The sequence below is a fragment of the Eriocheir sinensis genome, chromosome 45, assembly GCF_024679095.1.
Source record: "Eriocheir sinensis breed Jianghai 21 chromosome 45, ASM2467909v1, whole genome shotgun sequence".
NCBI classification, from domain to species: Eukaryota; Metazoa; Arthropoda; class Malacostraca; order Decapoda; family Varunidae; genus Eriocheir; species Eriocheir sinensis.
In genome coordinates this window covers 2,968,069-2,993,777 of record NC_066553.1, presented here as the reverse complement: position 1 = coordinate 2,993,777, position 25,709 = coordinate 2,968,069, and the positions used below count along the sequence as shown (strand labels likewise).

At 45.0% G+C, this 25,709-nt stretch overlaps 1 protein-coding gene across 8 annotated transcripts in view; it reads right to left on the bottom strand.

Annotated features, from left to right (window-relative positions):
* Window positions 1-7,227: 7,227 nt before the first annotated feature.
* The window catches only part of LOC126980880 (protein gustavus-like), a 116,056-nt gene continuing 97,574 nt past the window's right edge, over window positions 7,228-25,709 (bottom strand). For 5 of the 8 annotated variants that reach the window (XM_050831241.1, XM_050831239.1, XM_050831240.1 and 2 more), the window contains exons 4-8: window positions 12,599-12,792; window positions 10,901-11,086; window positions 10,032-10,179; window positions 9,065-9,223; window positions 7,228-8,601 (exon numbers count right to left, since the gene is read on the bottom strand). In XM_050831241.1, the coding sequence (XP_050687198.1) occupies window positions 8,465-8,601; window positions 9,065-9,223; window positions 10,032-10,179; window positions 10,901-11,086; window positions 12,599-12,792 (824 nt within the window). In that variant the 3' untranslated portion in view covers window positions 7,228-8,464. Of the gene's footprint in view, window positions 8,602-9,064; window positions 9,224-10,031; window positions 10,180-10,900; window positions 11,087-12,598; window positions 12,793-17,171; window positions 18,709-25,709 lie in introns of those variants that run through there. The other 3 variants (XM_050831235.1, XM_050831234.1, XM_050831237.1) reach the window with 3 other exon arrangements.

The following is a 25,709-nucleotide window of genomic DNA, read 5'->3' as shown; positions in this document are numbered from 1 at the left end:
TTTTCTGTCTTAACAATTTATATTTTAATTATGTGGTGTAGGAGGAGCCATTCTGATGGAAGAATTCAGATACAACCAAGGGAATTTGGGAGACAAAAGTGTAAGGGACAGACAGCTGGGTAAACATGGCATGAGCTTGGTGAATTTCATTGCACTGTGCCCCGGTCTATTTTTTTGTATTTTTATTTCTTCACTGATTTTTTTGCAGTGTTACTAGACAAAGCTGAGATTAACCCCATGCTGAAAATTATGAACCATTGGGATTTCTGAGGTATTGGATGCTGGATTTTTGCTGATATATATCAGTGGCTTTGTTATTGATTGTAGTTTACTAATTAATGGGTCATACGCCATGATGTGTGTCGCTTCACTCACCCACCGCCTCCACCCCTGATGGTCCCCCTGAGCAAGCCGCCTTGCATCCTCCCATCCCATCACAAGCTCCTCCAAGGATCGATCAGCTTGCCTCAGCTATGAGTTACATGGGCGTCCCCATGGCTTCCTCCACTCAAGGTTGTCTTCTACATATGCAGGATTGACGTCTAGGATGTGTGCCACGTGCCCATATAGCCAGGGTGGCATTCACAGAATAATCTGGTATCAGGCCTCGATTTTTCCACTTTATCGCATCTTATGAGGTTATGGCAATAGGTTTGTGTATTTGAATCCCTGTGTGGAAAATGTTGAGTTGCAGAAATTGCAGATGCAGATAACTAAGGGTTTACTTTATTATGAATAGATAAGTACAAAACTCATTTCACAAATAGCAACACTACTCACCATTGTTGTGATAAAGTTCTCTATGAGGTGAATGACAAGCCTGTCTGACCAAAAAAAAGGGACTATCAGCATTAAGTTTTAAATGAATTCACAATATAAATTTCCTCCTTGGTCATCAGGTGTGCCACTCACCCCATAGAGAACATTATTGTAGCAAAGGTAATTGTGGTTGATATGAGTCCCCTGTGGTGGCAGTGACTGATATCCAACTGTCACAAAGTCCTGTTTAACCTTGTAGAGGTGTGGGGCTTGTTCCAACCAAACACACATGCTTGGGTCTCTTATCAGGAGACCTGTAACCCTCGGGGAGCTGTGTTTGGGAGGTACTAATTGACAGGATCGCACTCCATGCGACAGGCCTGGCAAGCCAGCGGAGAAAACAAACTGCTCATGAATAGCAAGACACCACAATTGGACGAACCCACACGTTTCCTCCGAGGCAGAGGACCTGTGAGTTAACACTTAGGAACTCCAACGGACTTAAGTGAAGGAAGCAACGAACAATCAGAGTGGCAACCTGCAATGTTTCTACCCTGTGAGAGGAGGAGGAAATTATAGTGATGAAGGAGACATGAAATTTAAGAGATTATCGGACTGTGTGAAACAAGACTTGGAGGAGAGGGTGAGAAAGTGATGCATGACAATTGCAAGCTGATATATAGTGGTGAGGAGGTGAGATGTGGAGCACAGGATTAGAAAGAAATGGCATGGAAATTAATAATAATAAAAAAAAAAAAAAGCAATGGATGTAGGTTGTATAACAGACGACTTAAACATTAACGTGGGAGACCAGCAACTTAAAACACGTAAGAAATTTTGAATACCTTGGAGTAAATTTCAGTACTGAAGACGATCAAGAAGTGAACATATAAAAGACTATCTTGGAGCCAGTGTTAATGTATGGGTTGGAATGCTGGTCACTGACTACCAGGACAAAAGCAAAAGTTCAGGCTGCTGAAATGAGGGTGTTACAAATAATCAGAAGTGTAACATTTTGACAAAATGAATGACGGAATAAGAGGAACCCGGTGTTAACTCGCTGTTGGAGGAAGGGGAAAGATCAAAACTGAGATGGAATGGACATACCAAAAGGTGGAGAGGAATGACAGAATAAGAGAGAAACTTGGTATTAATTCGCTGTTGGAGGAGGCGGAGGAAAGATCAAAACTAAGATAGAATGGACATGCTAAAAGGTTGGAGGAGGAAAGAAAACCAAGAAAACATCAGGAGTGGAGGCTGCAGGGAAGACCTATCGGGAGACCAAGGAAGAGATGGATGGAGGGAGTGAGGGAGGAACTGGCAAGGAGGGGTTTGGTACTGGGAGAGCAATAAATATATGAAGACCAGAAGGAAGAGGTGGATGGAAGGAGTAAGAGAGGGACTGGTGAGGAGGGGTTTGGTACTGGGAGAGCAACAAATCTGAAGACTGATCAAGACGGAGACAGACTGACGGATAACCCATTCATTCACCTGATGTCTGGTGAACAAGAAAGGTGAGATTCAAGTACAAGTTTGTAATTTTGTGCTTATTACTGACCTATGTATAATACCTTATCTATTATTTGGAATTATTATCACAGCCAGAGTAAAAACATCCTGAAAATAGGAGTTAACCCGGTAGCAGCGGGGATCATGTTTCTTGATGGTCCCTCTAAGCGAGAATAATGAGAAAAAATCATCCCTCACACAAACCATTTCATAATATATATCAATGCATTTGTGATCAGTTTATGTATCATCTATTTTGGGGGGGTTATATCATGGCACAAATTTGGCCCGTCGCTGCTACATGGTAAAGCCACAAATTTGGCCCGTCGCTGCTACTGGGTTAAGAGCAAAAAGAGATGGTAGATCCCACCTCCCCCCACAATTTTTTAATATTAATTTAACTGCTGAATGCAATCCTATCATCTCTTTTATCATATACTAAATCTTGTAATACCAGGCTTTCCTCTTTGGAACTCATTACACAAAGTCTTAATGTAATACCTGCAAGGGCCTGGATGGTGCGTTCATTATTTAATACTTTGATACCTACCACCTACATCCATGTCTTTCCTGTTAGCCCTTTGCAATAGAATCTGAACAAATGGAGACTTTCCCTAATAAGTCAGGCAACCTCCCTAAAGACTACTGCCCTATTGCATTGATTAGCTGCTTAGGCAAACCACTAGAATGCATGGCTCATTTCCATATGGTATTTAGAATCAAAGTCTCACATCACCTTCCCAGTGTAGGTTTTGATGTGCTAGGAGTGCTGCCCATCCATCAGCTTACCTGGAGACTTACGTATTAACAGCTTTTGCTCGCGTGAAAATTCATCTTGGCTGTCTTTGATCTTGAGAAACCTTATAATGCTGCTAAGACTAAGAGCTACTTTTAACACCAATCCTCCTCCTTTGGTATTACTGGTAACATGGGGCATTTTCCTCCAATCCTTTTTCCACAAACATGGAAATGCAGGCAACAGAAAGCCTATTGGCTCATTACGAGGTTGCCTGCTTTGGTGATTTAATCTGCTCGACAGCCGCTTGGGGCCTGAAATGAAAGCACCTCAGTATTCAGTTTACTCCTGACACAGCGAAATGATGGTTGATTCTATTTTTGAAGGAGATTTTTGTGTTTGAATTGCCACCTCTTCTTTCTTTTTCCCTAAATTTGAAGGTGTTCCTCAAGGTAGCATCCCAGCATCACTTTGTTCCTTGTTGTGGTTAACAAGTCCAGTCCAGTCCTCATGTGTGGATGACCTCACTATTTATGCCATTTTACCTTTCCCTTTAGCACAAACAGTTCCTTCAGTCTGCTACTTCAATAACTTCTTGTGATACTAATCATGGCTTTGATTCTTATTCCACTAAATCCTATTCCATTATCGTCTGTCATTCCTGTACAACAGTCTTACCCTTCTTTATGGGATCCTCTAACAGCACCACCCCTCTGGCAAGTTCCTGGGCCTAATTTTCAACCCTCGACTGAACTGGAATGAACATATTTATTGAAGAAACTGCTCTGTCATCTGCCTTCTGCAAACTTTCAGTCTTGGGATACTGACCTCAGACACTCCACTTTCATGTTGCTCTGGTCCTATTCACCCTGGGTTACAGATGCCATGTGTATTCTTCAACCTTCTCTCCTTCACCTCTTTGATCCTGCACACTGTCTAGGATTACGTTTAGCTCTTGAAGTTTTTTGCTCTTGGCCATTTGAGCCTTCATGCAGTCAGGGCTGCCGTCACATTTATGCTGCTATACCTTTCTTTTCCTTTGCTTTATTCCAGACTCCACCAATTTTCTGTATCATGATAAGACCATCATTTCACAACCTTTCATTCTTGCCAAGTTTTTCTCCCATCCACAAGTACTGCCCCCATTTCCTGATTTAATGCATACCTTCTTCCATTCCCCCTTTTCTAAACAATATTTTTCACTTTATATTCTTTGTTCTCCATCTTGGCTTATGTCTTCCCCTCATATCTGTTCCTGTCATTTCCTTCCATATCTATACAGACAGCTCACAATCTACCCATGGCTCTGACTTCACTGTTCTTTTCCCCTTCAAGTATCTCTAAAAGAAGCTGAACATAGGGTTCACAGTCCCAGAGTGCAGGTCATTCAATATACCAACAATCCATGCTGAAATCCCCTGAAGTTGCATAAATTTCCAATGCCTTTCAGTGCACTGGATCACTTTCTTGAGAGTGACATAGGCTGAAAGCATCCATCCCCTGTAAAAAGTCCATCAGTATGCAGAGTGCTATGATACGATCATTTGTTGACTTACCAGGTGTGAACCTGGACTGCTCTGGTCTCTACCTTGTACGATAAGCAGGGTACTACTGCAGTAGTTGATGCACTCCTGACAGTTGCCTTTCCTTTTCCAGTTATGGATGACCAGACTCCTCTTCCAGTCAGGAATGTTACCAGATTACCATACTGCAGTCACAGACCACATGCAACCCACAGATCATGGCCACACCTCAAGCTCTGAGCAGCTCCACACTGATTTTACAATCACCACCTGCCTTTCCACAACCTACCTCACCAAGAGAGGGTGGGGTTTTATCAATGATTCACTCTTATTAATCCAGCACTTAGGAGCTGCCTGCTCAAAGGGTCCATGTACAACTGCTCAAAGTACTTGCCCATTGAACTTCTGCTGACCCATCAGGCACAAGGCAACCCTCTGCTGTTCAAATAGCTCTCACCTTAGAGCAGAGCTTCTCCAGGGCTCGGTAAGCAGACAAGAGGTCATTCACATTGAAATAGCCTTCAACAGCCTCAGAAACTCCTGACACACCTCTTCTTGTCTCTTTTCAGGAGAAATCTAGTTTTACATGAGCCTTGGACTGTTCCTGATTCTCGGCAAGCCTGGCAGTGCAACTTCTCCATATTCTCCAGCATCTGAGGTAATGATAGGGGTATACATTTTAGTTGTACTTGGCCTCAGTCTAGTTTCTCAAGATGAAACCCTGAATTTTTTTGACCTGCTGGCATGAATACTGTGTTCCAACAACCCTATGACCAATTGCAAAGAACTCTGTGCTCCAGAAACCCTTGCAGTTGTAAACAATCCTCCAAATGGTTATGAGGATGTGGTCACCCTCCTTAGCTACCCTCCAGCATTGCCATATCAAGTCAAGTGGTGCAGCTCAGGTCTGGTATACCAAGAGCCTGCATTTTCTTGCATAATTCATAAGCTCTTGTACCACCTGAATGGTGCGGCCTGGCACCTGTTGCCAAGGTCCGTCAGGTGGCAATGTCGCATGAGCCACGTTGCCAAGTGATATGTAAGGTTTACTGAGTTGTTGTCTTTCCCTCTAATCCCAAGCCATTCATAACACCATGCAGTCGTATTATGAATGTATATATATTCCATAAATAGATAACGTACAGACTAACAGTGAGACAGGTCGCCATGCGCAGGTCGTTGTTAGATCTGTAAACAATGGGGGTTTCCCCAGGCCAAGCCACAGGGCTCAAGTTAAGAGTCAATGGACTATAGTGGGCCCTGCCCCTTCAGGAAGCAGGGTTCCACTAGGCTTTACGCTTTACCCAAACCCGTCATAGGTGGCAAGCTTACCCGATGCAGATACATTGAGGGAGCCATGGTGGGCCCCCAAGCAGAACAGGGTCAGGGTCATGGCATAAGCTTCGACCTTGACCTCTACATTTCTTAAGCTTTCGGCAGAATTGATGGCTTTACAAATGAGGGCTTGCAGGCCTAACCTAGCACTGTAAGATTATACCATAGTTTTCTTCTAACAACCTTACCATACAGCACTACACTCTGCCTACTGGATCACCCATTATCATGTTGGTATACATACAGTACCCACAAAAAAATATTATATAAAAAATTACAGGTTCTTTCACAGGTATACTCAACACTTACATAACCATCACCTTGTTGGCAGGAACACTCTCATATGTCTGGTGGCTGGCTATGGAGGGAGGAGAGTGTGGGACCCTCAGTGCTAACCGAACTATTGATCTGAGTGGACTTGTTACTGACCACTCAATTGCACCCATTAACCATGCTTTTTAGGTTATTTTTGGACCCTATAAATTTTATTGGGATTGCTACCTTGAGACAGCGTAAACTTACAAACAAAGAGGAAACCTATGCTTTGAGTCAAGTGAAAGGAGGTGTGTGATATGTGTGGCTCAAAATATTGTGGTGACATGCAGGGCCATGTATGAACTCACTAGGGCAGCCTCTGGCTTGCCTCCCAGTGTCATTCACAGGCAGAAAATTGGTAACAAAAAAAAAATAAAAAAATAAAAAATAAATAAATAAATAAATAAATAAAAAAAAAAAAAAAATAAATAAATAAATAAATAAATAAACTCCTAGGACTTACAAAATCAATTGAGAAGTTTGTCAGTCCTAGGAGCGAGTGCTTTTTTAATCCGCTGCAAAATTTCTGCCCAGGGATGACACCATGAAGCAAGTCCACAGCAGCCTTATGAGGTTCTAAATAGACCTGTGTGTCACCACAGTACCCTGAGCTGTATGTACCACAGGGACACCTTTCAGCTGAGTCAAGGCAGGAGCATTAGTAAGTTTAGTGTCTCATGGCAGCAATCCAAAGGAGAATAGCAAGGTCCCAAAATAGCTGAAATGGCTTGGACAAATGGGTGTGACTGAGTGGTTAGCAACACGTCAACTCAGATTTAAAGCTTAGTGAGGACCGAGGGCCCTATGCACTTTCCTCCCTATATACCCAGGTGGCCAGAAATCAGATGTACGATGAAGCCTACCTGCACGTATAAAATACTCACCTTCACTTAAAATCTTACTTGCATTTTCTATGCAAGTTTCATTTGTGGGCACTGTACACAAAAAGTATTATTCTAAAAGTTAACAAATAAATTTAATATAAAAAAGCAATGCCCACTTATAGTCATTATGAACTATTAACAATAAACAGGGAATACAAAGGGAAAACTGTATTAATATTTAATATTTTTGTACAAAGATGCTGCGTACTAGGTGAGATGTTGGAGTATAAGAACACACTAGAACAGTAGATCTTGATGCCATGACATGCTGGTGAGTTGAGCCCTTGCCAGTCCTACCATAGTCTTACTGCAAATGGCACTTTAAAAATACTTAAGCATATAGTACAATGATGGAAATGAATGAGATAACTGGCACTGAAGCAAGTCAATCCTGGGTTGTGGCAGGAGCCACTTGGCCCCAAGAGAAGGGAGTGCCTCATTGTCTGGTAGTGGACAAGGTAGTAATGTTTCAATTTTACTTTTCACCTCAAATAGCTCTGTAAAAATACATAAAAACAGTGAAGCATCCATGGCAGAGCCTTTAGAGTAAGGACTAGGGGCAAGACTTTACGATTCACCCTTCAGCCTGCCACACTGGGGTGAGGGACAGGAGGCCAGCTGCTACTGCTGCAGGGAAAGCCTTATCAGTTGCTTTTCTCATCAAACAGATGCCATCCACCACAACACATTTATCTCACTTTGCATTTTGCCTCTGTCATCACACTTAGTCTGAACAGAAAATGTATTGTTTCAAGTACACTTCCATGTGCTGCTACTTCACTTTTTTCTGACCACTGATTGTCCTTGAACTTGGTGCAAAGTTTGTGCTGGACATGCAAGCTGCCCCTGTCCACTGCCTCTTGTGTCCGGCGGTCGGTCCCTGAGAAGAGGGCGGCACGCCGGTCTGACCTGGTCTATCACAATGGCTGGTGGCCACACTAACACACAGACACAAACGTATATCTAAGAGTCCCATGTATGCACTGACTGCTGCTAGCAGCAGTACACTGCACTGACCTCTGATTTTGGCCATCTAAATGAAATTGCCTACATTGGTTCAAAATCTAATATTCAGTAATGAAACGAACAAGAGCATAAAATTATGCTGATTAACTAAACATGCCATATGGCACACATAATTCCATCAGTAAAACACCTCCATAGAGAGAATGTTTTGATTATCAAACAACTGATACTGTGGAGGTGGAGCTGGTGTACCCCAGTGCACTGCAGGGCAACCCCCCTGGGACCAGGCTGGGGCAGGGTGGGGGCAGGGGGCCGGCATGGAGCGTCACCGCAGGAGGGACCTGAGGACCGCTGTCCGCCTCACACATCACCTGTGGTTGTGGTACAGGAGGTACTGGGTGATGAAGGACCGCTGGCTGGCTGGCCGCCCCACACTATCACCTGCGATCATGGTACAGGAGGTACTGGGTGATGGAGGGCGGCAGGTTAAGTTCCTCGAGCCGGGCCAGCCGAGGCTTCCCCACTGCCTGCCTGATCACACGTCGGCACAAGTCCATCAACGGTAATGGCTCAGCTGAGGGAGAAAACGAGGTTAAATGAGAGTTCGGTTGACACTGTGATTAGCAAAATATGAATTAGCAGAAGTGGAATAATTAACCTTATGGGGAAAATCAAATAGGGTCAAAAACTTTTATATGGTAGCCTAATTTTGTTTTGTTTTTTAATTTTTTGCACTTATTTGTATATACATCTGTTATTATACTTCCAACAATAAAGAATAAAACAGAAAAGCATATCAACAAAGAATACAGGGTTAGCAGTGCTGTAGGAAAGTGGGGTTTTCCAGACTAGTTTTCAGGGGAAGGCGTCTGTGCAGTCATGAAGCCTCTGCCACTGTCTTTTTTTGATGTGCTGAAACAAGCCCCAAAGCTCTCTCCAGGAGGCTACTGACTGGCAAGCACATTATCCAGTTGTGGTGCATTACACACATACACCACTGAGGTAATTTTCCATCCTGTACGGAGAATAACACTTACGGTCAAGTCCTCCAATATATCTGATGGTGATTTCACAGTGACCCCAGACAGCTGACACGATGGGGTACAGCTTCTTGCCCTTGAGCCCCCGAAATGCCACCCCCAAGTACTGGCCTTCCACCACAAATGCCAATGTGCCCTCATCCATGTCAAGGACAACTGTAAGGCAATAGTGGTATTAGTATCATCATCTTGGACAGGTACCCCAGTATAACGGTGCAAAATGCAGCAGAGAAAGACATGGTGCTTATGGTACTGGAATGCAAGGTTGGCAAGTGAACCACACCACTCCAACCTTTTCTCTACAGCAGTGGTTCCCAACCAGGGGTCCATGGGAGAATTTCAAGGGGTCCATAGAGATTCTAAGCTAATTATTTCAAAATTTATAATACTGGAATTAGGAGACATGCGGTTCAAAATAGAATTCATACTACTGTACACAATCCTTAAAACTGAATGCTTAAATGCTAGATTTGCTCTGCATTAGCTAATGGAACGTCAATCTCACAACCCATGTGACAAATTTGGCCCTTGGGATGGTCATGGGGTCCACAGATGAAAAAGTGACTGGGAGCGGGACAAAAAAGGCTGGGAATGCTGCTCTACAGCATTGTAACATCACCATATCTCCAATATTAAAGTGCATGCATGCATGAAAACAAAGCATATATTTTTTCTAAGAGGAGTATAGTGACTTTTTTTACTTCACAGGGACAGCTATCGGAGATTGGATATATTTCACCTTAGGTTTGATAAAATTAAACAAATGAAGATAGGAGAGGGGAACTGATTTTACATAGAGGGTTTAAGATCAGAATACAAGCTGATTTATGGAGTGGCAACCCTTTAGGGAAGAGGTCACACTGGGCATCAGGTCCATAGATGGTTAGGAAATTACTATTCTTAAAAGCTGAAATGCAATCAGTTAATTTTCACACATTCATAAAACAATGAGGGCAATACTCACCGAAAAATTTGTCTGGTACCACAAAGGTTTCATCATTATTCAGTAGTGAAGGATATGTAATGCCGGAGTTTCCTTGCTTTGCATTATGATATAATTTATTTCGTCCTAAATCCCAGCCCCATGATTGATCGTTGCTGCCCACCAGACTCTGCAAGGGAAGCTCAGGATCAGTATGCAAACAGCAGCCAGGATAACACAACACTCACACTCATATAACATTTCACTTCCACTATCAAAAGTTTTAAGAATCAAGAATGTTTTCAGTTAACACATGAAACACTAATACCTAAGATTACTGTTACAAATGTGGTGGTGGCACCCTGAGCCATAAAATAGAAAGAATTTGGCAATCTTTATTAAACACCATGTTGTTGCCATAAGAGCTGTGTGAAATCCAAACTGATGCCAATAGAAGTGTGTTTTTGTGCTCTTGGCATGGTGAGGATCTCAAAGAAGTAAAAAGTCTGTCCAGTTTGTCCCAAGCAAGAGTGTTGTCAGGGATTTATGATGCATAAGGGGAATTTGAGAATTTTCACATTATAATTGGATGGGGTGGCCTACATCCTTTGACTCTTAATAAATTGCAAACAAGTTGTTGTAAATGATAGTTGACTTTACCACGGGAAAGCTTCAAAATATTCAGTGAAGGTTACGTTGGTGTATTATTTTTTATGATAGTCTTTGCTCATCCATCACCGAGTCCAGTACATGCCCACACTTCCAATGTTGAGAATCTAAACCAAAAAGTACATAGTTATGGTCTCAAAACCACCTTCTCTTTCACAGTAAATCTATCAGGTGAGGCACTGGCAGTTGGGATTTGCCCGAGTTACTGGCAATACAAGTGTGGATCTGTAGGGCAGCCTCACCTGGTAGCCCTGAGAGTGGAGTGGCGCCTCGTCAGTGGCCACGCCCACCACTGCATGTGTCCCGCGTTGCCGGGTGGACCAGTGGATCTCCCACACGTGGAGGCCCCGGGTGTAGCCAACGCGCCCCCGGATGCAGTCGGTGCTTTGGGCTACTGGGTGCCGGTGGAAGGTCATCTTGTCATCCTCCTTGGAAAAAATTTAAAATTTTACTCATTTAAAACTCTTAATTCATTATTTTTTTTTCCAAACAATTTAGCTGCTTTATTAGTTTTTTGTTTGCTAGTGTGACAAATAGTTGGTATGAATGGTGTAGGGAGGCACAGGATGTAGCAGTTGTACTTTATTCCTAAAATATTTTTGCTTCAATCTCTGACGAAGGCCAAGTGGAAACATTGGAGAAATAAAGTTCACCTGCAGCACCCTGTGTTTCTCTATACCAGTCACACCACCTTTGCTTCTGCTTGTTTTAAAATGAGAAATCACCAGCACCAGGACTCCCATACCTGGAGACAGCAGATGATGGTGAGACTCAAGGAAGTACAGCTAATAAAACAAACATTAACCCTTATGTACTCCATTTACATTAACATGACATCTGGAGGGGGGGGTCCAAGTGAAAATGGTAGATAATAGTTTAGGTTACGTCTATGTAATGCAGCGAGCTGGAAGCCCTGAGGCGATACAAGTTATTCACAATGAAGCAAAGAAATGAAGTAACTTCTTTTCTGCCTACACTTAACTTCAACATTCTACCGTGTGTGTGTGTGTGTGTGTGTGTGTGTGTGTGTGTGTGTGTGTGTGTGGGTGGGTGTGGGTGTGTGGTTATTACTCCTCAATTACATTCTGCAAAGGGCCAAGGGAGATATCACACACGTACAAAAATTATCTCAACTGCATAATACACTTGTGCTTTGCATGTAATCCACAACCAGTCTTATACATTAATTCTAACAGCACCTGTGGAGCAAGGTCCCGAGTATATCAGGACATTTCCTGTGTGGGAGCAAACTCATTGCAACGTGCCATTGATCTGTATGAATGCACACATGTGTGGTGTGTTTTCCAAACTTGTGCTGCATCCTATTTCTAGGCTGATTTTTTTATTAGGCTCATCTGTGAAATCGCCTCTTCCAAGGACACACACACACACACACTCTTCTCTCTCTATGGGTATAGGAGACGGGTCAACAATGGTCTTAATGAGGTCACGCCCTCATGATAACCCTCCTTAGAAAGAGGGTAAAAAGGTCATGCACTGTTTGCCAGCTGGGTGGGTGACAGTCAGGTTTGTCACATGGCATGCAAGGCAAAAGTATACTTATTTTCAAACATAGCAAATCCTCAAAACATCCCCAAAATGCCAACCCATGGACACCATCTTTTCCCGCCAACGGGAGGGAACCGCCACACCTGGCAACCCAGGCATGGTACCTGAGTCTCTAGTACCTTACTTAAAAATTCTAAGGCAACAACCCAATTTATTAAATCAATTTAATGTGATCTATCTTGGAAAATATTCCCTATTAAATCAAGGAGTTCTATCAGAGCAAGGCTACCACAGTGGCTAAGCATGTCATAGATATAAATGTGTAATGCATCCAATTTGAGCTCATGTAACCCTATCCTGCAGCCAGATCAGACCCCATGCATGGTAAGAGCACAGAAAAGTTACTTCTACATCATGGTCAGCTTCCTCACCTTCACAAAGATATTTAAAGATCGGTCTTCAGCATTCCAGGCATGCTTGAGGGATGCCTCGCGTGGCACAGGTGGCATGTCCAGCAGCAGGTCTAACCGCTTGGGGCGTGTGTAGTCTGGGGACATCGCCAGCTCCCGGGTGAGGCGGGGCTGCAAGGAGCCCCCCTCACCCCGACCCACAGACTTCATCCCACCTGGAAAACAAAACACTTGTCAGCATCTAAAACATCACATGTCACCAACCCTTTAAGACTCCACCCTGACTCAGTAAAATGGTTGCTGATGATAACACAGCACAGGCAGCAATCTTTCTTGAAACTACTGTTGCCTTGTGGTATTAGTACTATCCCTATTAATATTTTCCCACTTCTGAGCCCATCTGTTCACCTTCCTGCTCAGTTGGAATGATGATCCAAGCCTATGGGATACACTCATGCACCCTCACAATAGCCACAGGTTAAAAATAAGTCAATTTTTTAGACAACCTACACTGATACTTCACTATGTTTGAACTCCATCTCCTTGGGTGCACAGCTATATAAGGCAAATCAATTGTTTCACCTTGTAACTTTTAATCACTGAAACTTCAGCTGTACGCCACACCAACAAAGCATAAATAAAACCTGATCATCTCTCAGTTTTTCCCTCAAACCCATTTCTCTGTAGCATATGATATTTCATTTTTGAGATTAGAAACACCAACAACTTGTACATAATCTATTTTTGCCAACATGTTTCTTTGCCTTCTCTTACTTTTCCCCTCTATTCCTGTTAATTGATATTTTCTTTATCTGTTCTTTCCCCTCTCCCTTTATCCCTTCTAGCTAATTCCTCCTCTACTTCCCTCCTGGCCTGCCAGGCTAGTTTATATTTCTTTTTCCTTTTCTTTACTGTCTGGTTGCCAGTGTTTGTATTTTCTTAAATTTATTATGTATACTGATTAGTGACACCTGAATGTTTATAATAATTCAGGGGCCCCAAACTCATCAGCGTATCAAGCCCTCCACAACAGTTCAGATTGTTCACCCCAGGCATTTATTGGTGCTACTTCAGCGTGCAGTCTATCGCAGTATTGTAATCCCTCAGTATTTGTAGTCTCAGCTACGTAATGGCCTGACCTGTCTCCCAAGATCTCATCTGATGTATTGTTACCTGAATGCTCCTGACCTGAGTAATGACCTGACCAGATTCACCAGACCAAGCTGTGTAAGGACCTGACCTGTCTCCGGAGACTCTGCTTGTGTTGTCTCGTCACCTGAGTGCTCCTGGCTGGTCTATATAAAAGGACAATCAACGAACACCCACATGACTATCCTCCTTACATTGAAGCTGATAGCATTAGTATAACTCATTCTGCTACATAACTTCAATGTTGTCAAAAGATTTCTACAGTCTACATGTAATTTTGACGGAGGAAGCAGCAGTTGAATTTTTACGAGAAAACGATCTTCTGGATGATAATAAATCATTATTCAGCACTATTCAACTTGTCTTTTCATCATCCTGCAGTGTAAGGTTCCTGTAGCTGAGGAACTCTATGCATGCTAAAGCAGCACCCATTTACTATTTGGAAATAATTTAGTAAACACTACTGTAATTGACTAATAGAATACATGTATAATTGTAATAATGATAATAATATTAATATTACGTCAGTATATGACTGATCAGGAAAATAAAGGTGAGTAGGACAAGGGGGAGGGCGGATAGTACGAGGGCTGAGGTACAGATAGACAGAATTTGCACGATATGATTGATTAAAATAAATTTTGATAAAATTAATTTGATAAAAACTTTGACTGGCACTAATTGGCACTTAGTATAAAAAGTTAACCCGGTAGCAGCGACGGGCCAAATTTGTGCCATGATATAAACCCCCCAAAATAGATGATACATAAACTGATCAGAGATGCTTTGACATATATTATGAAATGGTTTGTGTGAGGGATGATTTTTTCTCATTTTTCTCGCTTAGAGGGACCATTAAGAAACATGATCCCCGCTGCTACCAGGTTAAATGCATTTCAGGTCTGGACCCCAAAAGATTGACCTACAATCAAATATTACTGACCCCCTTTCAAGACCCAGACTTTTATGTGCCCATTGTTTATGGTGATGGTGATGCAGCACTGGTAAGGAGCTTAACTCATTGCAATGCCCTTAAACTAAGAACATGTCTCCTGCCCTCACTGTGAAATGTAGGATCACAACAGGGACTCCCAAGCCTGATTCTGCACTAATGACAGCACACTCCTCTCAGTCCTCTGCCTGGAGCATACCAAGGGCACATAACACCTATCCTTTGCTGCTCTACAAACTTTTGAGGCAGACAACCATAACATTACATTCAAATAGATCAGTTAAGATCTAATAAATATACGATAGGAACGCACCACCCCTCACCTTCCTATAGCTCTTGCCAAACCAAGCCACAATAGGAAAGGCTGGCAGGCGGCAACACTTCTTGGTCGGTATTCTCAGACGCTTCCACCTCTCATGTCATCTATTTCCAAAGGCTAAAATGAAGTTTAATCGGGTTTTCATGGGTGTTTTTCACTTTTAAGGTACAGAAGAGGGGTCAAACTACCACCAGGGTCATAAATGTACCTCTGGAAATGCCCAATGCCCCTTCAAAAACCCTGACAAATGTGAGTGTGTAAGCGGCGAAGCGTTTGAGAACATGGTCCCGTGCTCTTTAATCAGGCTGGCGCACAGGTGACATATTTGTTCCACACCGCTGCATTAGCTAAGCACGTTTGGGGCGCAAAAGTAAATAAAAGAGATGGGCATGTAAGACCCTGACCACCGTGCGTTATCTCCATCAGAAACTGCCTATTTTCTTGTCAAGGTGAGCTGCAGAGAACTCTACAACTATACACACAAATATACAGCTGCATCATAAATGTGGGTACTATTATGCAGTACCCAACTCGGGGTTTCAGACGAAGTAAACATTTCTGGGATCTTACGTGGCAAAATTTATTTAGAAATTGCTTTAGTTCTCGCTAACACTCGAAACAGGTTCTTATCTAATGCGTAAGTATGAGTCAAGTATCCCATAAAAAATCGGAAGCCTGACCACTCCCCTTCGCATCAGTACGTTGAAAGGACAAGACGGAGTTTCCAACTTTTCCCAAGGACAATAGGATTTTCTCTTTCTTGTTATGTTTTCGTAAGAACTTGCATCATTTGAGTAAAGTTTCATGGTACTGCCTCAGCTTTGAAGAGCAGCAAGTGAGGCAGTGTCCGTCCGTGTGATAGAGAAGGGGGCATGGGCATGGTGTGTGGTGCTGCCCTCCACAATCACGAAACATTGTCACTCAGCGTTACCAGATTATCGTACTCAGAACATCGTATTTTCCTGTTTCTGACCCGTAACAATTGCAGAAAAACATCGATAATTAACCATCTGAACTCTAATTGTAAATGTATATCGTAATCAGTGTAGGCTCGACAGTTTTGCGCCTCAAGCAGACGAAAAAAGTATGCCTAGTACGACAATCTGGTAACGCTGATTGTCAGAAAATATTCAAAATTCAGCTCATGAAGTGTTCTGCATACGTTTTTCCCCCTATTTGTTCACTCAAGGTCAAACAATGAATAGAGAGAGAGAGAGAGAGAGAGAGAGAGAGAGAGAGAGAGAGAGAGAGAGAGAGAGTTTTCATGTCGACACTCAGCATTCAAGTAGACGCGACGCAGCAGCTGATGACTCTCTCCCTTGACTGCCCACTACAAGACCAAGGTGCAGGAGGGTACGCTGTGCACCTGTTCCCAAAGCCCTCTGGAAACCACACCTAGACGCTCCTTGATGCCCCTCCCCCCCTCACACAAAATATAGTATGATGTGTGTGTGTGTGTGTGTGTGTGTGTGTGTGTGTGTGTGTGTGTGTACTTCACCTTCACACATCACAACGAGTCGTTTCGCGCCATCGTGGCCTTGGCATGCGACGCATCTTTGACCCTAGGAGAGAGAGAGAGAGAGAGAGAGAGAGAGAGAGAGAGAGAGAGAGAGAGAGAGAGAGAATGACGTAGTTTGGTTCACAGAAGGGACAAGTGCAACGCATCACCTGCTTTTTTTTTTTTTTTTCCAGTGGTGCAACATTTTCCTGTTTTATTTTTTTTTCTTTCCCGAGGGAATTTCCCGGTATTTCAACTTTTAACGTATTTCTGTTCTATTACTAGCTCAATTACTGATAGTTTCACACGTGGTTTTCAATTTTGTACACAGGTTATATTTTTCACACGGGGTTACACTGGGGTTTGTCGGTGTATTCCTGCGCCTGCCCCTCCGACTCCCAGGTGTGGGAGGGCTGGGGTGCGCCGCCAGCCAGTCAGCCTTGACCATGACGGCGGCGGCAAGCATTCAGGAGGGGCGGGACGCGGGAGGCAGGTGGTGCTGGTGGCGGTTGTGCGTGTGTGGGAGCGCCTGGAGCGTGGTAACAAAGAGTGACCTTCAAACAGAACCGACCCTGCGTTATGACGGTGTCTCACTACATCCAGTCACACGGGGGTCACGGCCACACAAACACACACACACACACACTCTCTCTCTCTCTCTCTCTCTCTCTCTCACCATAGTATATGTGGTAGGCGTGGTGGTCGTAGTGGTGGGCCAGAGGGGCCACCAGATCACCCCCCGCCATGGCCCTCGCCTCCTCGAGGTTCTCGTCGTGGTCGTCGTCGTTGGTGTTGTCGTCCTCCGGAAGGGAGGAGGCAATCGACACGACAGAGGAGGTTCTGGAAGGCCACTCGCTGGTGGTTGTCGTGGCGGTGTTGACGTTGAGGGAGAGGAGCGACGCCCAGCCGCTGCTGGCTATGCTGTCGGGAGTGGTGGGGGTGTTGACGTTGTGGGAGAGGAGCGACGCCCAGCCGCTGCTGGCTATGCTATCGGGGGTGGTGGGCGCTGACGCGGTGCTGGTGCGGACGGGTGGCGGAGGCCGCTGCTGACGAAGGTGGAGCCGCGCGATGGTGGTGAGGAGCAACGAGTCCTCCGGGGAGAGCACAGCGTCCTCCCGGGACTGCAGGGTCTGGCGTGGCCTGCGGTGAGTTAGCAGGTCAGTGAGATACTGCAGGCGGGCTGGCAGGTCAGGATACGCTGCCGACAGGTCCCCGAGGGCTGCCAGGGGCCTCAGCAAGGCTGAGTGGTGCTCGTTTGGTGTTGGGAAGAAGCCTTCTCGAGAGAGGGAGCGAGCAATCCTGCGATGGGACCAAACGTGGCGGGCCAAGCCGCCCTCAGGCGTCCTGGGAGGGTCCTCTGCACTGTGTCGCCGCCCCTGCTTGCCAGTCCCGCCACCGTCGTCAACACTGCTGCTCACACACGCCGCAGCCTGCTCCTCGTGCCCTGTATTCACCACTGCCTTGTCCTGCTGCTCCTGTAGCTCCGTAAAAAGGTCCGGGTGGGAGTTGTTGGTGCACGAGTGAACGCGGAGCAGCGGCAAGGCGGAGGCACGCGTGCGCGTCCACTCACTGCGGTTCTGCCTAGAGAACTGAACAGCCGACTGAGCTGAGGCAGTCGCCGCGGTAGGCTGGTTGACGAGGCCCGGACCCTCACTGCTGCCTTCACCTTCACCATCACAACATTCAGTCCGCCCACAGCCACGGGCGACATGCACAGCGTTTACCATGGCGGCGGCGGCGGCACAGCGGAAACACTGCGGCAATAATGGGTGTGGCGTGACGATTAGCACGGTGGGCGAGTATAGCAGCTCCACGACGACGAGCACACACAAACACGGTGCTGGGAGGCCTGGCACCGAGGGACTGAGCCTGGCACTCGGCGGGCACGTGGGTATATTGCTCCACACAGCTCGGACTGCCAACATTCCTGGCCAAGGGGCGGAAGGGCAGAGGCGGGAGGCTGAGTCACGGTTGTCAGGGCGGGGGCCTCAGGGACGGGGAGGAGGAGGGAAGCACGAGGCTCGAGGTCCCTAAATTACACCTGTGACCAGCCTCTATCCTTCTGTCTGTCCATGACTATCACACCATCGCGACGAGGACACCAGCCTTATTGTGCTGTACACGCACACTGCAGGCGTGTCAGGGATATTCGAAAATACTCTGCGCGGCCGACACAGCCACTGCTAACACGCACGGCGGTGTACAAACACATATCCTGGCGATACCTGTGTTGTGTGTGTGTGAGGTGACGCATAGTAATACACGGTCAGAAGGCACAGGTCAGGGTTTTCTCCCGGGGAGCGTGCCGACTAAACGAAACTTTCCAACTTTTTTTCCCGGGGAGCGGAGTTGGATAAAACCAGCGGCAGAAGTACAACAAACAGGAACAGGCAGGTGACGCAGTGGCCCTGGGAATCGCCTCGCTGGACCGGGCAATAAAGCGTCTGTACTACCTCCGAGCGTGCTGTCTCTTGCATGCGGCGAGAATGGTAATCAGTGAGAAACAAACAGACGCCAAGTGGACACGGGATACCTACCCATTGTGCTCCAAACAGACGTGTATCTTGCGAAGTGTAACGTGAGGAATGCAGTGACCAGCTTTGCCAAATTATCGTACTCATCGCGTTACTATAGCAAATAAATAAATAAATAAATAAAAACAAAGATAAGTAACAGTTTTAACGCTAACTTTATTTTTCAGTCGTTATTTGGTAAGGTACGAGAGTTTGGGGCTTAAAAATGATAAACACAATGTGGTGAGTACGATAGTCTGGCAACGCTGGCAGTGACCCTGAGCATGAAGATAATGATAAGAAGAAGAAAATAACTAGGGTCGGTATTCTTACGCTACCCTCTCTTTTATCAGTAGCATATCTTAAAGGGCAAAAAAGAGGTTAAGGAGCAGTGAGTAACAGGCTTTTTTTCATATTGTTTTCTTTCTCTTTTGTTTACGCCCTTGCACTGTCTCCTCTGCTGGTAACAATAATAATAATAATAATAATAATAATAATAATAATAATAATAATAATAATAATAATAATAAAAACGCTTCCCCATGAGTGTTTCTTTGCGTTCATGATGCGGAATTTCGTCAAACTAACACCAGGGTCACAAAACTACCCCTCAAGGAAATGCCTACGTACAAATCCTATGAAATCCTTGTCAAATATATATGTGTGGTTGGGCGGCGATATGTTTAACGATACCCTGATCCTTTACCTCCATTTTGCCACTTAGAGAACGCAGATAAGTGGAAGGAGAGTGGAGAAATAATGGAAAGTATGGGGACATGTGGACCATCTTGGCGCCATGCAAGCACTTTTAGCGACATACACCCCTTGGTTTCTTTGTTGTTTTCTCGGTTTCTATTGTGGTTGAGACTATGACTGATATTGTAAGAGTTTCGCTTCTCACATCAACTCTTTCTAAAGGTCAAAGAGGGGGTCAGTCGGGTTCTAATGAGGGTTTCTTCAGGTTCATGGTACAGAAGAAGGGTCACACTACCACCAGGGTCATAAAACTACTCCTGGAAATGCCCACAACTCCTACGAAAGTCTGGTCAAATTTGTGTTTTTGGACGACGAAATGTTTTATAATACGATCCTATGACTCTTTTAAGTGCAAGCAATAACAGCAAAAGACAAACTGGAAAGGAAAACAATCAAATAAATAAAAAAAAAGACAATAACCACAGAAAGAACAGCACAGTGAGGCGATACAGAGCATTGAACCGTGGCAAAAGCAACTTCAAACATTTCTATCTGGTCTGTTCTGTTTTCTGTATGTTTTATTTATCTGGTGTGTGCTTCAAACAGACGTGGATTTTGCGGTGTGACTGACGTGAGGAATGCAGTGGCTCCGAGGAAGAAAATGAGGGAAAAGAGAAATAAGCGCAAGCAATCACAGCAAAAAACAAAGTGGAGAGGAAAACCAATTGATGTAGAGGAGGGAATCAGGACACCTCTCCTCCCGAAACTGACCTATCTTTCGGCCACTCCTCTAACTCTTTATAGGAGCAGTGAGTAGCGGGCTTTTTTTTCTTCACATTTTTAACCTTTTTTTATGCCCTTGAACTGACTCCTCTGCTGTAAATAAGAGAGGATAATCACTACAGGAAGAGCAGTAGCGTGTGTGGGTGTGGGTGTGGGTGGGTGGGGGGAATAGAGCATTGATAGCCGCGGTAAAAGGAACTCCCACTATTTCTCTCATCTGATCACCACACACACACACACACACACACACACACACACACACACACCACGTCACCCCCCCCCCCGACCTCATCACAGGAGACACGATAACGGGTATTACTTCCTCCGCGCACCTGCCGCATCAAACCGCCACTCCGCGACGCAGGTGAGCGGTGGTCCGTTCCCTTCACTATAAAAACAAGTGCTCGGGGCGGTGCTTCCTCCCTTCCTTCCTGCCAACGTGTTTCAGCTCCATATCATCAAACTCCTCGAAACCTTTTAGTGCATCTGTTCAAGAAGTTCCCCCAGGGGTTGTTGTAGGGGTGGATGGTTTCTTGACCCCGATGGTAGTTTTCGAAGGCTTTAGGTCGATATTGTCAAATGCTCCCACCTCTATCACCAACTATTTCCGAAGGCCATAAAGGAGGTTAATGGAGTTCTAATGAGTGTTCTTTTAGGTTCACGATACAGAAGAAGGCTCAGACTACCACCAGGGTCATAATAGTACCCCTGGAAATGCCCTTAACTCCCACGAAAGCCAAGTAAGTTACGTGTTGTTGGGCGCCGAAATGTGAACGGGAGAAACATCCATGCCAACCCGATGTATTTCCTTTGTGGCCTCCAGAAACGGTCGTAACAGAAGCCGGAAACGTTTGATAATACTAGTCTTGTTGCCTCATTTGCCAGCACGGACAAAACGAAGAGCTTGTTATTTTCGAGAACTCTTCATTATATTGATGCTGAGTTTACTATTGAATTATTGTTACATATTCTTTATTCTTTTTTTTTTGTATGTCTTCTTCCATCAGCAGTGTTCTTCAGCCGCTACTCACGCAAGAGGGAAAACGATATCATGCAAAACACAACCTCAACATTCGCGGCCGCCCATTCACTAGCCTCAACACCTTCGGCCTTCCTTGTGATGCCCGATAACTATTCCGTCAGCAATGTCCTTCAGCCGCTACTCACGCAAGAGGGAAAACGATATCATGCAAAACACAACCTCAACATTCGCGGACGCTCACTCACTAGCCTCAACACCTTCAGGCTTCCTTGTGATTCCCGAAAACTCTTCCATCAGCAATGTCCATCAGCCGCTGCTCACGCAAGAGGGAAAACGATATCATGCAAAACACAACCTCAACATTCGCGGACGCTCACTCACTAGCCTCAACACCTTCAGCCTTCCTTGTGATTCCCGAAAACTCTTCCATCAGCAATGTCCATCAGCCGCTGCTCACGCAAGAGGGAAAACGATATCATGCAAAACACAACCTCAACACTCGCGGACGCTCACTCACTAGCCTCAACACCTTCAGCCTTCCTTGTGATTCCCGAAAACTCTTCCATCAGCAATGTCCATCAGCCGCTGCTCACGCAAGAGGGAAAACGATATCATGCAAAATACAACCTCAACATTCGCGGCCGCCCATTTACCATGCAACCTTAACATACTCTGCCTTCTGTGCCTCACTACAAAGACTGACTGACGTGACACATTTGAACTTGAAAAAATAAAAAGTAAAAACAAACAAAAAGGTGTTGCAATTCTTAAACGTTCGAGATTTCGGTAGCCTCAACAAATTCGGCCTTTCTAACCCCACTACAGAGACTGGAGTGACACATCTGAACTTGAAATTAAAAAAAGTCAAAACACACGCACAAAACAGATGTTGCAATTCTTAAACGTTCGAGATTTCGGTTCACCAATGAGAATGATGAATAGGCCTCCGATTTACAATGTAGCCACAACACATTCGGCCTTCCTACCCCCAATACAAAGACTGGCTGAAGTGAAACATCTGAACTTGGAGAGAAAAAGTAAAAAATAGCACAAAAAATAATGTTGCAATTCTTAAAGAGTTCGATTTACAATATAGCCTCAAAACACTCGGCCTTCCTAACCCCATTACAAAGACTGGCTGAAGTGACACATCTGAACTTGGAGAAAAAAAGAAGTAAAAAATAGCACAAAAAACAATGTTGCAATTCTTAAAAAGTTCGATTTACAATATAGCCTCAACACACTCGGCCTTCCTACCTCCACTACAAAGACTGGAGTGACACATCTGAGCTTGAAAAAAGAAAAAGTTATCAAAACACACGCACAAAAACAGATGTTGCAATTCTTAAACGTTCGAGACTTCGGGCCAGACTCGACCTTCCTAACCCTGCTACAAAGACTGCCGTGAAAATAGGTTGTCAAAACACACACACACACACACACACACACACACACACACACACACACACACACACGCAAAAACCCAATGTTGAAATTCTTAAAAAACGTTCCGAGATTTTAGGCCACCACCAACTAACGAGGATGATGAATGCTGTTTTGAGGGTACACCACTTCTGCTAAAGGCCACGACGCTGTGCTTTAAGGACGAAAATGGGCATTGGTAGGAAAAAATAGGGCATATGTAGTGTTCGTGCTTCAAGGAATTTTCATGGCCCGCACTACGCTTCAAGGAGGAAAGGAGCGATTAGTTCTGGTGAAGGAGGGGGAGAAGAGGAGCTATAATCTGTTAGAAGAGGAGCAAGTATGTAGATAGATGAGGTGGTGTGGGGAGTGAGGGAGGAAGCGTTACCCCGGGGAAGAGGGAGTAATCTGCATTAGCCTATACCCAATGCAGTGATACGCTACAAACACCCTCGCGACCTTCACTAACTAGCTACCGTCGCTACCGTAGGACCCGAACAAGTACCACTGCAGTTTCTCCACGGGGTGTTCTGACTCCCTGCAGCTGAATTTAAAAGGGAGTAACCTAACCAACATCTACTGCTACACTACTAACACCCTTGCGACCTTCACTAACTAGCTGTTGTCGTTAGTACTGTAGGACCCGACCAACAGCACCCGTATCTCTGCATATTCTCAACGGGGTGTTCTCTGGTTACCTGCAGTTGAATGTATAAATAAAAAGCCGAGGTAACCCTGAGAGGAGGACATTGGTAGTCGTTGTAAATAGTGTTACAAATAAAGACCACAACATAGACGCCACCCACACCCCATACTTGGTGGTCTGAACGACGTAATGGTTAAAAAGGGAACAGACATTGGGGTGGACTCTTGTTTTAGGAGGTTACTAAGTGGAAGTGTGTGTGTGTGTGTGTGTGTGTGAGAGAGAGAGAGAGAGAGAGAGAGAGAGAGAGAGAGAGAGACCTTCACCTTGGGATGCTTAGCGTGACAATGTTTGGCAGACAATCTGGAGGGAGAGAGGGAGAGAGGGGGGAAAGGGAGGGAGAGGAAGGGAGTCAAAAGATGAAAGGAGGAAAGGATACAGGGGAGGATAATTGATAAAATCTGACACAAACACATAGATTTACATAGAAAATCAGACCACACAGACCCCATGGTCCAGACTAGGTGGTCTGTCCTTAAACCTAAGTGATTTTACATTAATCAGAAGGCCCCAAAACGATGCATTTCTACTCTAGTTGATATTAAGTTATTATTAAGAGAGAGAGAGAGAGAGAGAGAGAGAGAGAGAGAGAGAGAGAGAGAGAGAGAGAGAGAACAAAAGAAAAGACAGAGGCGAGGAAAAAGGAACAGTAATTAGGTTAAAAATAAACGCTGGAAAAAACCTTCACCTTTTCCTGCGAGCCACGTCACCCCGTCACCGCCCCCCCACCCCCCACCCCCCGCCCACCCCCGAATTTCCCTCTCCCCCTCTCCCCTTCCTCCCTCCACCAAAAGTTTTCCTCTTCCCTTCCTGCCCTCCACCTCCTCTCCACCCTCCCTCCACGAAACTTTCCTTCTTCCCTTCTTTCTCTCCCTCCAACTTTACCTCCCCTTCCTTTCATTCCCTCCCTTCCTCTACCCAACTTTCCTTCTCCTTCCCTTCTTCCACCAAAATTATACCTCTCCCCTTCCTTCCCTTCCTCTACCCCAACTTTCCCTCCCTCTCTTCCTTCACAAAACTCTCCTTCTACCCTTCCTTCTCTCCCTCTCTCCCTTTCCTCCCTTCACATAACTTTCCTTCTCTCCCTTTCCTTCCTCTCTTCTCTTTCTCTCCCTCCCTACCTACATCCCAGCTTTCCCTCTCCCCTTCCTTCCTTCACCCCACTTCTTCCTCTCCCCTTCCTTCCCTCCCTCTTTCCAACCCTTCACTTTTCCCTCCCCTCCTTCATTCCTTCATATCTCCTCCACTCCGACTCTCTCCCCTTCCCTCCCTTCCTTCCTTCTTCCAAATTTTCCCTCTCCCTCTTTCTTTCCTTCTATCCCTTCCCTTCCCTTCTCTCTCCCCATTCCTTCCTTCATTCTTAAATTCCATTCATGTCCCTTCTCTCTCTCTCTCTCTCTCTCTCTCTCTCTCTCTCTCTCCAGATGACTTGCTTTTTTTTTTTTAAGTTTGAGGAAGAAGAAGAAGAAGAAGAAGAGGAGGAGGAGGAGGAGGAGGAGGAAAACACACAAAAAGGAAGGTTACTAATTCTAAATCATGGTCAATAATCTGTTAAGCACACACACACACACACACACACACACACACACACACACACACACACACACACACACAAAACTTTCCTTCTCTCCCCTTCCTTCCATTCCTCTCCCTCCCTCTCTTCCTTCCCTTCTCTCTCTCTCTCTCTCTCTCTCTCTCTCTCTCTCTCTCTCTCTCTCTCTCTCTCTCTCTACATCCCAGCTTTCCCTCTGTCCTCCCTTCCTTTACCCCAATTTTTCCTCTCCCCATTAATTAATTTTCTTGTTTATTTTCTCTCTGTCTTTTATTATGTCCCCCAAAATCACACCGTTTATCCTTGATTATGCATCTTCTCCCACACTGCCCCTCCTCCTCCTTCTTCCTCCTCCTCCTCCTCCTCCTCCTCCTCCTCCTCCTCCTAAATCTGTAGCAGCCAAGGTGAGGAAGGTGTGTGTGTGTGTGTGTGTGTGTGTGTGTGTGTGTGTGTGTGTGTGTGTGTGTGTGAGAGAGAGAGAGAGAGAGATTGTTAGTATATTTCACATGGAGACAGACACAGATAGATATAGAGATATAGAGAGAGAGAGAGAGAGAGAGAGA